General features: G+C 39.4%; 1 protein-coding gene across 3 annotated transcripts in view; it reads right to left on the bottom strand.

Moving 5' to 3' along the window:
• The window catches only part of ATRN (attractin), a 174,862-nt gene that overhangs the window by 116,941 nt on the left and 44,070 nt on the right, over nt 1-13,851 (bottom strand). For all 3 annotated transcript variants that reach the window (XM_029220622.1, XM_029220620.1, XM_029220621.1), the window contains exons 2-3: nt 9,007-9,090; nt 6,034-6,147 (exon numbers count right to left, since the gene is read on the bottom strand). In XM_029220622.1, the coding sequence (XP_029076455.1) occupies nt 6,034-6,147; nt 9,007-9,090 (198 nt within the window). The remainder of the gene's footprint in view (nt 1-6,033; nt 6,148-9,006; nt 9,091-13,851) is intronic.

Here is a 13,851-nt window from a genome sequence, read left to right as displayed (position 1 = left end):
AGGCTCCGGACGCGCAGGCTCAGCGGCCATGGCTCACGGGCCCAGCCGCTCCGCGGCATGTGGGATCTTCCCTGACCGGGGCACGAACCCGTGTCCCCTGCATCGGCAGGCGGACTCTCAACCACTGTGCCACCAGTGAAGCCCCTAGGTTATATTTTAAATGAGATTTGAAACCGACGACCCTATTCTTTTTTTTTTTAAGTAAAACATTTTATAATACTCCTTTGAAAAACTGAGTAAACCTCCACAATCACAGAAAGTGACAAACTTTATGAGTTGATGGATACCAAACATATACCACTGAAAGACATGAAAAGTAAAAATAGAAATAAAAGTTTGATATACAAACATCCATCATCCCAATACTATTAGCATTCTGATGTACTTTCTTTGTTTAATTGATACCATGTTACATATCATATTCTATTTTACAGGTAATATACCATAAGCATTTCTATGTCTCTAAGAGCTCCCTCAGAACTTTTAGAAACTTACTCAGAGCTCAGCCCACAATAGTATCTGTTGGGTGTCTACAAAGAGAAAGAATTACCAAGTCAAAGGGTCTAAATGATGGCTTTAAGGCTCTTAATCCATATACCAATTTGCTTTCCAAAAGAGAGATGGTGACTTGAAATCCCACCGACAGAGAATGAAAGGGTCCATCCCACCTAACCCCGCCAACAAGGAGAATTACCAGTCTTACTTTAGTTTTGCTAATTTAATATGTGAAAGTGATTTTTTTAACCTGTAGTTTTGAGCTTCTCTTATATACTCCTGAGGTTAATCATTTTTCCTATGTTTACTTGCGTCTTTTGCTTTTCTTCATATGCTCCTATCTTTTGCCCAGTTATTGTTCAGTACCACCATCATCTCACTCAGTTAAAGCCTAACTCCTTACCAGGCCCTGTGCAATCTGTTCCACGCACACAATCCCGTCCAATGAACAAACGTCTCATCTATTACAGATGGTCCCCGACTTACAATGGTTCGACTTACAATTTTTTGACTTACAGTTTTTTGACCTACAATTTTTTGACTTTACAATGGTGCAAAAGGGATACGCATTCAGTAGAAACTGTACTTAGAATTTTGACCTTTTCCCAGGCTAGCGATATGCTGTTGATACTCTCTCATGATGCTGGGCACCAGCACAAAGCTGTAGCTCCCAGTCAGCCACACGATCACAAGGGTAAACAACCAATACATGTACAACCACTCTGTACCCAGACAACCTTTCTGTTTTTCACTTTCAGTACAGTATTCAAAATTACATGAGATATTCAACATTATAAAATAGGCTTTGTGTTAGATGACTTTGCCCAACTGTAGGCTAATGTAAGTGTTCTGAGCACATTTAAGGTGGGCTAGGCTAAGCTATGATGTTCGGTAGGTGAGGTGTATTAAATGCATTTCAACTTACAATATTTTTAACATACAATGGGTTTATCAGGACATAACCCCATCATAAGCCAAGGAAGATCTGTACTCTCTTCCTTTCACTTGCTCAACCCCAGCCACACGGGCCTCTTTTCTTTCCTAAAGCACATACTTTTGGGCTGATGACTATCTCAAATGCTCATTCATTATGACCTAGCAATTCTATTTCTTAGTAGAAGAAACACTTGCTCACATACACAAATATATAAGAATCCTCACCGCAGCACTATTCAGAATGAGAACAGGTTGAAAACCACCTAAATGGTCATCTGGGAGCTGGATGAATGAGTCATTACATACGTTAGGTCTGCAGGACTGACAAGGCGCTCATCAAGGCATTCTGATGAGTAGGGAAAAAAACAAGCTGCAAGACGATGGGCCTAGTATATGTGTACATTTATGTGTATTTATACAAGTGCATATAAAAATGAGTGGAAGAGCATATAAGCAGGGTGTGAGGAGGAAGAAGGGATGGGATTTTCATTCAACAAGTTTTTAATATGCAGGCAGAACTAGGGGTTGCAAAACGGTGAAGCATTTTCTACTATGCATTCAACTAACAAATACTAAGTACTTACTACAAGTGAGGCACTGTTCTAGGTACCAGGAATACAACAGTGAAGACGTCTCTGCCCTTACTGGAGTTCATGCCAGAGAAAGAATAAGCCTAGATATGAACCCCCAACCCCTGGCCCACAGGTGTGTATATATAATGCCAGGTAGAGGTAAATACTATGAAGGGAAATAAAACAGAGTAAAAGAACAGAAAGTGCTACTTTAGAAAGAGCATTTAGGGAAGGACTCTTGGAAGAAATGACATTTGATCACAGACCTAAATGAAGGTTTCAACCATCATCATGCTTTCATCAGTTTTATATACCAGAATCCCCTAAAATGATGAGGGGTAAGTACTTGCAAGAGCAGGGCCACCTAGAAACACGTATGTCAAAAGCAATCTTGCCGTAAGAAATACTGGCACAATAAAGGACTGGGGGATTCAGTCACATGTAGGACACTCTTTGTTATCTTAGCATGAGCTTCAGGGTCAGAAACGTGAGCTCCAATTCTTGTTCCACAAGCCTGTGCATGTCACTGACATCTCTGAGCCTTAGCTTCCTCAAAAGCACAATGAAAGAAATCCTATCTACCTCACAGCAATGTAATGAGAATCAAACTGTTAAAGCATGTGAAGGGCTTAAATAGCATCTCACACTAGTAGGTGCTCAATAAGAGATGGCTAATGGTATTTATTATTTATATGGGGGGACATTTAAATGTATAGAACGAATGGCAGAATGGGTGGAGGGAGAAAGGATGGAGAGTCAGAAGGAGTGGGAGGGCCACCTGCACTAGATGACCACGTTGCTGGAGAAAGGGGATCAGCTTCCCTACTGTCAGAGAGACTTAGGCATTTGCTTCTTTTCACTTCAAAAACTTGTGACAGCTTCACAATGTGCTTTTTCCCAGTGTGAAAATAAAACAACTGGTTTATGACAAAAATAAACTTTGTACAGAATAAATGAATATAAACCTCAACCCAGTGTGCAAGGCAATAGAAAGTGTGTGGGTGAGAAAGTGATGCTGCAGGCTTGCCATTCAACTGTCACCCTGAGCTGCCTCCACCACCCTGTCCCCTGCCCCTAGGCAGGTAAATAAATGCAGGCTCAGTTTAGGCTGCAGCCAGCTGTTCAACTTGAGAAAATCAAGAACTGCTTGCCCTGGGGTTATTCATAATCTTATATTGTAAACACAGAGTACCATTGTTTAGAACCATTTCTGAAAATCGCTGAACTAAAGATACTGTCTTAATTCAACATAACTGTCCCAGACAGATATGGGCTCTCTGAACACACCTGGGGCACAGTCTGACTTTGCCAACTACACTATGTAAGTTTACATAGTTGGCAAATCCTCAGTTTGACACACCTCTCTCCTTGCAAAACTATACACGCAAGGACAGGCAGATGTGGAAGGTAAGCCAGATTTTTAAAGTCAGGGTTAGGAGCCTGGGGATGGGTCCAAACAGCATCTATACTTCTGAGTAGTGAAGGAGGGTCCACAGCCACAAAAGAGGTGCCTGCCTTTGATTACCTGCCACAAACTGACCACGATTTCCATGGGGTGCTGGACAGGCTGACTCCCGCTTTCACAAGACTTCCTCTAACAGCTCTGCATCACAGCCTAAACAAATGCCTCATCAGTATTTGACTTTCTTAAAAATAACAACAACAAAAACCTCTAGAAGGAATAAGAATTTCCTCAGAGAGGAAAACTATTCTCCCTGCTCTATCACCACTACCACCTCTGCATCTCCCTACCAACAGGTCTGAGCAGAGCGAGCAGGTACTCCACAAAGGTGCTGCACTTATGCATTTGTTGAAGTGAATGCACCACAAAGTCATAATGTTGTGCAGCTGGAAGAGACTTGCTCTAGTGGTTCTCAAATTTGTCCAGTAATGGAACTCTGTTTGTTAAACAAATTTTATTCAGAATTTCAGCATATAAAAGATAATGTGATCAACCAGTTCAGAGTCAAATTAAACTTCATGGACTGCAATACACCCAGAGAAAACACAGTACAACACCTTCATTTTAGGCTTCAGAAGATGAGGACTAGAGTGCTTAAATGAACTATTCAGACTCATGCAGAGCCTTGGGCAGAACGCAGATTAAAAGTCCAAATCTTCTGAATCCTGTGTGGCTCTCTTTTTCTTTATTTGGCTGAACTATCTGCCGCCAGGCTCACTCCACTCTGGGCCCCCAGCACATCACCACTGGGTTGATTCCTCTATCCAAAGTCCTCCTGACCCAACAGCACTCCTCAGCTCCCCATCTTGTGACATTGCCTTATGACCTAAACAGTTATTTTCAAATTCTTCCGCACATCAGTGCTTCAGGGGTTCTGTGTTTCAGGTAAATTTCAATTATTAAACATACATTATCTCACTATGATTTTAGAAAATGCACACTCAATTATGTCATAGGTTAAATTTTAACACAATCAATGCATTAATTTATACATTTCAGTAAATAAACTTTTTTATAGAAGCTTAAAAATCCTCCTGTTGTCTGTACATATACTGTGGCTTCTCTCAAAAGTCACTGACTAAAACAGTTATACCCTTCTGCTTGTTTTGTGGTTGCTGTTGGTTCACATGTCTGCTCATTAAATACACAGTCTGGGTGAACTACAGGGTTATGCATACACTCTTGGCAGATGTTCCCACAGGGCTATTGGCAAGCTGATTCAAAGTGCCTGGCACATAAAGAGGGGACTCCATGAGTTTTGATTAACAAATGCAGTATCAAGTAAACCTCCAACAAGTACTATTATCATGATAACATCATACTACAGATAGTTTTTGTGCTGTGTTAAAGTTTGGGGTGCCTCTTGCTATAACACAAGGTATGAGTCAAATTCTGGCATAAAGATGTATATGCCCAACATGTAGCCAATATTTTGATGCTTAGCATGGCCTATCTACCCTGTTCTTTGGCCCTCTAAGTGAATCTCTAAAACCCAGAAAATGGCCTTGGTTCTCAGTTCAAAGACATGTTGCAGAGATTTCTAAGCCAAAGGGAGTGGAGAAATACAAGGGCACATTAGTTCCCTGATCTCAGCTGTCCTTTGCCTCCTCATGTTCTGTTCACTCTCTGTTATCTCCTCACCTACAAGAGACATCAACCAGCCCCATGTGAGGAATACAAAAAATATTTGTTAAATTGATTTCTTTTAAAGTCAGGGAAATCAAATATTTGAGGGAAAGAAATCCAGAAAGTCAGCTGACAACTATGACTCTCTAAGGATACGCATTTTAGAAAAAATATATTTTAAAAATCCTCTATCAAGTAAAAGGAAGAAAAATAAAAGTTTTGAATTTGCATGTGGTCAAAAATATAATAAACAACACAGCTACTTACTATTAATAAAAAGTAAAATGTCAAAACAATTCAGAGCACCCCATGTATTTGGTGTTAAGCTGTTTAACAACAAACACGGAATATACTGTAGGAAAAAAATCACAACACGTAACTGGAATGTTCCTCATTCTCCACAGGTAACCACTGTTCATTTTATGTATACTCTTCCAAAACTTTTCCCTCACCCATATTAAGGTATATACATAATTACACATCACACACCCACCCACACACACACAGAGCTATATCTGAATTCAACAAATAACTCCTGAATGCCTATGCAATGAAGAACACAACAAGGATCAAGACGAACATGGTTCCTGATTTAATTTTTCACAGAAATAATATATTCGATATATTACTCACAAAACAGTTTTAGATGTAAACTTCACCACCACCACAAGAAGTAGGTAAATTTGATACTACTATCACAACTTTATAGATCAGGAAACTAAAAAGAGAGGTCAAGTACTCTGCCCAAAAACTCACCCAGAAGCTACAGGAAACCAGCCACAGGACTACACACAAGTGATAGGACTCCATAACTAGTACTCTTTCCATGAAGTAAATGTTTTAAGTGATAAAAAAGGTGAATCCAGTAAGAATACAATCTAGGAGATACATAAATGCAGAAATCAAACAATGGTTAACCAGTATTTATATGACTGAGCTTACCTAAAGGCAGCAACTAGGGGTGCGTAAATTGAGTCCCCATCATAAACATATAAATGGTCCCAACTACACTCTGTAGCAAAATGATTGAAACGAAGTCTCATTATTCTACTTGGCCTGAAAAGAACAGAAAAAAGTAATTTATAATAATCATAATCACTATAAAACATTTGAGAAAAAATATAGATTTTTAAAGAATTTATATATAAAGAAGAAATTAATAGTATGTAATCAGTACTCCTTCACATGTCAAAGATTTCCTTAGTACTTTCTATGTGCAAGAGACCACTAAATATGCAATGGTAAACAAAATAGACATGGTCTATGCATCTTTGGGCCTTATAGTCTATACAGTGGCCATTCTTTACCAATCCATCAGCCTTTCTTATTCAACTTAAGATTTCATACTACATCATTTTACAAACACACCTGCCAATCCTCTAAACTCACCTGCCCCTCTGCCTTTTCATGGAACTCCCTGGAAGAAGCCCTGGTCTAGAGAAAACCAAGCCATGCTGGAGAAATTCACAACATTGGGTAGGCTGGTTCCAGTATTGGTGCTTCGATTCTGCCAGCAGTCCTACTACTAGTTCTCAATTTCTATTTCAGACCACCCAGTCCCACCTCCCTGCTTATGCTCAGCACTCAGACAAAAATTTCTCAAATTCCCACTTTCTAAAATAGATACATCTACCTACTTTTCCTTCCATCTCTCAAATATTTAACATCTCCGTCTCATCTGAAACTTCCAAGTCCAGACTTAAATCTCTTTAAGTATCACATATTTTACAAAAAACAACAAAACACAAAAAACTTTAAATCCCAACTCTCCTTCCAGCTACTATCAGACCTATCCCTTTCTCCTCTGAAACTCCACAGAAGACTTCAGTTTTCTCCATTTCCTCACATCCTACTCACCTTTTCACTCTCCAACCTGGCTTTAGGCCAAAGACTCTACTCCAAAAGTTCTTGGTAATATCAACACCATCTATATCCTGGTGATTCCTAACTATATGTCTCCAGCCTGAACCTTTCATCTACCCCATACTTCTTGTCTAACCAAACAATTAAATAAATACATAAACAAGTTAACTCACATGGTGATGAATACTGGGAAGAAATTAAAGGAATGTGATGTAGTAGTACAACAGGTGGTGGGGAGATACCCCAGAAAGTTTTGGAAAAGATTAGAATGGCGAGAGATAAGCCATGTGAAAAGCCTGGGGGGACAATGTTTCAGGCAGATAGAATAACAGTCTTAAAGTCTTAGACTTTAGAAGTTGATGTGTCCAAGCAACATGAAGAAAATCAGCATGTCTGAAACATAGCAAACAGAAGGAATAAGATAAGAAGTGAGTGAGAGGTGGGCAAGGGGCAAAGGTAAAAACCGGAGGCCAATTTCAAGGCTATTACAGTGGCCCAGGAAAGAGAGGATGGTTGGTGGTTCTTAAAATAACTGTAGAGTTGAAGATGAAGAGGATTGGGGAGATATTCTTGAGAGGAAAACTGATAGAACTTACTGACAGGCTGAATATGTGGATAAGGAAACGGAGGATTTGAAGTTTTTTGCTTAGTTTTATGCTTAGGCTGAGGTGGAGCAACCACTGACAGCACACTCAGAGCAACAGTGGAGAAGGACATCAGATGGGAGTGAACTGGTAGAAAGGGCAAGGGCAGACAGCTCCTTAGAGCAGCAGTTCTCAGAGTATGGTCCACACAATGCCAGGGTCCCTGAGGCCCTTTTAGGAGGTCCAAGAGGTAAAAACTATGGTTATTTAGACTTGGATATCTGGTAGATATTTTCTTGAAAATGAACAAAGCAAGCCTGTATTTGTTGCCAAAGAAAATATAAGCTTTCAAGCAATAATGAGTTTTGGAAAATTTGTACCTACCACCCAGATACAACTTCCCAATACTTAAAATTTTCTGATGAGATTGATGGTGATTTTTAACTACGGTGATGTTTTAAATTTCATATAATGAAATATATCGACACCTGGGAGACCTGCATAATTCAGTGAACCAATATTTTCCAAATGTTACAAAATCATGCATGGGTTAAAGATCTATTTAAAGTACAAGAAAACCAATTAAAAAAATTTTTTTTTATTTTTGGCCATGCCACACGGCATGTGGTATCTTAGTTCCCTGACCAGGGATCAAACCCATGCCCTCTGCAGTGGAAGCGTGGAGTCTTAACCATTGGACCGCCAGGGAAGTCCCATAGAAAACCAGTTTTAACTTAACAAGTTCTAAAAGTTCATTTCAGATTCCACACTGCAATTTAGTTTTAAGAAATTACCACTTGCCCAGTTTTGGTCCAGTCTTCTATGACTGTCCACAATTATTTTAAAGGGTTATTAATGGTTGCAATGCGAGTGAATGCATGTGACACTTTCTGCAAGAAGCTTTTAAGAAGCAGGTCTGCTTTCTCTGTACTTCATCCTTCCCCTCCTGCTGGCTGCGGTTAGCCAACAGTGAAGCTAATGAATGAATGGCAGAGCTTGGGTCCTACTACCAATGGGAAGAAAGCTGCCTGCTGACCAGGAACACCTGCCTTGGAACTGTTATGTGAGGAAGAAATAATCTTCCATATGTTAAATCACTAAAAATAGTAAATAAATAAATAAATAGGCCTATTAAAATCTCTTCCCTTCCCTACTACATACTCAAGTGAAGTCTAATCTTCTTCATATACCTCAACCATAATAAAATATTGTAACAGTTTTTTAACTATTATAACTGAAAATATACAAATTGCTGGTGTGTATAATTCACTTGCAAATCAACACAGAAGTTTTTTTCAATTAACATTGAAGATTAAGAAAAATAAGAAAATCAAATTCACTTGTCAAAGGTTACCAAATAAAAAATATTTTAAGTTGCCACAGATTGTTAATTTTACATGTTGGAAAAGTAATCTCACAATGAGCTCTATCCTGAAAAAAAAAAAAAAACTTAGCCATTACTACTTACTGTCCTTCAATGAGCCATGTGCACTTTGTTTTATATTTATAATTTCCAGGTCCATCTGTTATAAACCCAGAAGATCCAGTTAGTCTGTAATTCAAAAAATAAAAAAATTTAAATGCATCAAAATTTCATATATTAATAACATCTTTCTTAATTCTCAATACAATCCAAGTGGGTACACTGATGCATACTATGACCAGAAGAAAAAGACTGGATAGTTATACACAGATTACACAAATCTGGATGAAACAAATTCATGCCATATACTTAAGAAAAGGGGATACAAATACATTAAAAACAACAGGAATGAACAAAAACATACATCTTTCTAGCTGAGATGGGAAAATCACACTTTGTTTCCATACAAATGGCCACAAGAAGTTAGTTATAAATATCAGTTGGTTTTTAAAAAACAAGGCCACACAGTTACCATTACAAGTAAAATGTGTAAATGCAATAAATAACGCTGTGGCCAGCATAACTATGATGCACAAGCACATCAATCCACAACACACAACAGACCCACCACAGCTATTTAGTTGCTTCTTCTGAAGTGGCAATCTACCACACTCTGTGAGCAGTGCACATCAGCACCTGACTTCCCACACACATGCCAAGCTTGAAGTTTATCAATATTTTTAGGTCTTGCCAATATGACAGGCACATCTTAGTATCTCATTAATACTTTTACTAGTACTAACCCTAATGTATGAAGATTCTCATGTGTTTTGGTCATTTGCATTTTCTCCTTTGCAAATTAAGACTCAATATTCTTTACTCACTTTGCTACCAAGTTATCTTTTCCAAAATAATGTTTAAGAGCGCTATTTATATTAAGAAGCTCCCATTTGTATGGTAAATGTACTATAAACATATTTTCTCAGTTTATGTCTAGTATATATTGTAGAAATATATACTAGAAATGTAGAAATTTTTAATATTTAACAATGCTATTTCTTTCCTCTTTGCTGTTTCCAGATCACTTTTCCTCCCTCTTCCATCAACAATGTCGGCCTTTCTGAAACAAATGCTCTCTTCTGGATCTGCCTCCCTTACTTTCTGAGTTATCTACTGACATCCCAATTACTCCTCTCCACCCACTCCAGATATCAGCATCTAGCTCACTGCCTTCCATTCAGCCACATCCAAGATGTTCCATCCAAAGCCCAGCCTCTCCATTTCTTAACTTCACCATTAACAATTTTTTCCTCTACCCCACTTTAGTTACCCACTCTTTTCAGCCCTGCTGTTAGGAGTGAAAGCTCTACCATAAAATCTCCATTTAAAGCGACCTACACTCTGACCACCATCTCTGCTCTCTCTACTTCATTTAGCCTAATTCCCCCTCTCCAATGAATCTTCAGCCCCGACCTCCAATCCACACAACTATCACTTCTTTATGTTCATCACTCACACATTTCACTTTCTCACTTACCTAGGTATGATTCCAGGGTCCATCACAATTATCATCCCCTGCAAATCTCTCGACTTCTTTGCATTCTCTCTCTCTCTCTGCTGTACTTGCCTGATATAAATGTCTCTGTGTCTTACTCCCCAACATCCATTCCATTCCCAAAATATTAGTCTAAGCCAATCATGGTTTCCTGTGCCCCTTGCCAATTAGAAATGTGTATTAGTTAAGATTAAGTTCTAATGCAACTGACAGAAAAACCTAAATAGTAATGGCTTTAACCAAGATATAAAGCCCTGGGCTTCCCTGGTGGCGCAGTGGTTGAGAGTCCACCTGCCGATGCAGGGGACACGGGTTCGTGCCCCGGTCTGGGAAGATCCCACATGCCGCAGAGCGGCTAGGCCCGTGAGCCATGCCTGCTGGGCATGCGCGTCCGGAGCCTGTGCTCCGCAACGGGAGAGGCCACAACAGTGAGAGGCCTGCGTACTGAAAAAAAAAAAAAAAGATATAAAGTCCAAACATAAGCAACCTGGAGCACATAAAGCATTTCTATGCTCATCAGGGAGCTAATTAATGTTCTGCTATCTTGTTGCTCTGTCATACTCAACATGTGCTTCCACCTCATAATCCAAGATGGCTGCACAAACTCCAGTTATTATTTCCATATTCTACATAGCAGGAAGGAGTTGAAAGAAAACAAGGTACATACCCCTGCCCTCTAAGTCAAACACGACAATTCAACTTACCCCCTGGCCAAAAATTAGACATACCTAAATGTACAGGGAGGCTGAGAAATATAGCCATTATCCCAGATGACCATATACTCAGTGAAAAATCCGGACTCTTTACTAGTGAAGAGAAGACTACTACTTCTGTCACAGCATGTAATCTAATCTTAGATGTGAGGGGAAGTCTGATGGAGGGTTTCTAGGAAATATTTCCTCATTCCTAGCTACGACACCTAGATCTCCTCTTCAATAAAAGACTTGTTGCCAGCTGCAGAAATGAGTGTGGTCAACAGACAGCATTCAGCTGTCAGTTCCATTGGAGCTGCCTTGCCCTAGGTCATGCCCTTCCCAGCATAGCCCACACAGAGTGGGTATAAAGGCTGGGCATTTTTCAGTCTAACATGGGACAACTCTGGCAGGCAATCCTTACTCCAGAACTCTCCTTTGTCAGGCCTGCATTGAAGCTCAACTTCTTCCTTTGCCCAGTTCTGCTTCCTGCCCCTTCCTCTCACAGATGTTATAATTAACTTGTACCCCAAACTCCATCTCAGAAAATGCTTCCAAGAAACCCAGCCTATGACAGACAGACATCCAAAGAGACCATCCTTCTTCCTCTGGACTTTGCTACGTTTGGATTCTACTTCAGCCATCACGCTATGAGCCTAAACACAAAGCCAACACCAAGGATGACAAATCAAAGGAGTGCCAAGGTCCCTGAAGAGCCACACCAAACAACCACAGAGACCATCCCAGGTTTACAGGTAAATAAATTTCCCAGTAGTTCGAACAGTTTTGTGGCTTTCTACTATGCTTCTTTTGTTTCTAAGAATTTCTACAGACTTCACATGGACATGTTCAGATATTTGCAAATCTGCATCCCTTTTGGAGAAAATATAGGTCAATTTTGAATATTTGCTTCATATCTTTAAACATACACATTTACATAATTTTACAGATAGTGAATAGATATGATCAGACAGGCTTTTTTGGGTCAACTAAAGGACAATCCTCCCTTGTCCACTGATCTCCCCAAGCACTCCACCCCTTCTCCCCACCAAGATAAACATTTAACATTTAACAGAATTTCCATCCTGTTCCGCTGATCTATATTTCTGGTTTTGTGCCAATACCATACTGTTTTTTTTAATGGTAACATTTTTATATACATATATATATATTTTTTAGTTTATTTATTATTTATTTTTGGCTGTGTTGGGTCTTCGTTGCTGCACGCAGGCTTCTCATTGAGGTGGCTTCTCCTGCTGTGGAGCACAGGTTGCAGGCACACGGGCTTCAATAGTTGTGGCACACGGGCTCAGCAGTTGTGGCTCACAGGCTCTAGAGCACAGGATCAGTAGTTGTGGTGCACGGGCCCAGCTGCTCTGTGGCATGTGGGATCCCCCTGGACCAGGGCTCAAACCCGTGTCCCCTGCATTGGCAGGTGGATTCTTAACCACTGCGATACCAGGGAAGTCCCCATACTGTTTTGATTACTGTAGCTTTGTTGTATAGTCAGAAGTCATGGCGCCTGATTCCTCCATCTCTGTCTTTCTTTCTCAAGATTGCTTTGGCTATTTGGGGTCTTTTGTGTCTCCATACAAATTTTAAGATTTTTTGTTCTACTTCTGTAAAAACTGTCATTGGTAATTTGATAGGGATTGCAATGAATCTGTAGATCACCTTGGGTAGTACAGTCATTTTGACAATATCGATTTTCCCAATCCAAGAACATGGTATATCTTTCTGTCTGTTTGTGTCATCTTTGATTTCTTTCTTCACTGTCTTATAGTTTTTGGAGTACAGGTCTTTTGCCTCCTTAGATAGGTTTATTCCTAGGTATTTTACACTTTTTGATGCAATGGTAAATAGGATTGTTTCTTTAATTTCTCTTTCTGGTCTTTCCTTGTTAGTGTATAGAAATGCAAGAGATTTCTGTGTATTAATTTTGCATCCTGCAACTTTACCAAATTCATTGATGAACTCTAGTAGTTTTCTGGTAGCATCTTTAGGATTTTCTATGTATAGTATCATATCATCTGCCAACAATGAATTTTATTTCTTCTTTTCCAATTTGGATTCCCTTTATTTCTTTTTCTTCTCTGATCACCGTGGCTAGGACTTCCAAAACTATGTTGAATAGAAGTGGCAAGGGTGGACATCTTTGTCTTGTTCCTGATTTTAGAGAAAATGCTTTCACCTTTTCACCACTGAGTATGATGTTAGCTGTAGGTGTGTCATACATGGCCTTTATTATGTTGAGATATGTTCCCTCTATTACAACTTTCTGGAGAGTTTTTATCATAAATCGGTGTTGAATTTTGTCCAAACCTTTTCCTGCATCTACTGAGATGATCATATGGTTTTTATTCTTCAATTTGTTGATGTAATGTATCACAATGACTGATTTGCGGATATTGAAAAATCCTTGCATCCCTGGGCTAAATCCCACTTGATCATGGTGTACGATTGTTTGAATGTACTGTTGGATTTGGTTTGCTTGTATTCTGTTGAGGATTTTTGCGTCTATGTTCAGCAGTGATATTGGCCTGTAATTTTTTGTGTGGTATCTTTGTCTGGTTTTGGTATCAGAGTGATGGTGGTCTCATAGAATGAATTTGGGAGTGTTCCTTCCTCTGTGATTTTTGGCAATAGTCTAAGAAGGATAGGTGTTAACTCTTCTCTAAATGTTTGATAGAATTTGCCTGTGAA

Source organism: Monodon monoceros, unplaced genomic scaffold (assembly GCF_005190385.1).
Source record: "Monodon monoceros isolate NGI ecotype Baffin Bay Population unplaced genomic scaffold, NGI_Narwhal_1 Super_Scaffold_13, whole genome shotgun sequence".
NCBI lineage: Eukaryota > Metazoa > Chordata > Mammalia > Artiodactyla > Monodontidae > Monodon > Monodon monoceros.
This window is presented reverse-complemented; position numbering and strand designations above follow the sequence as displayed.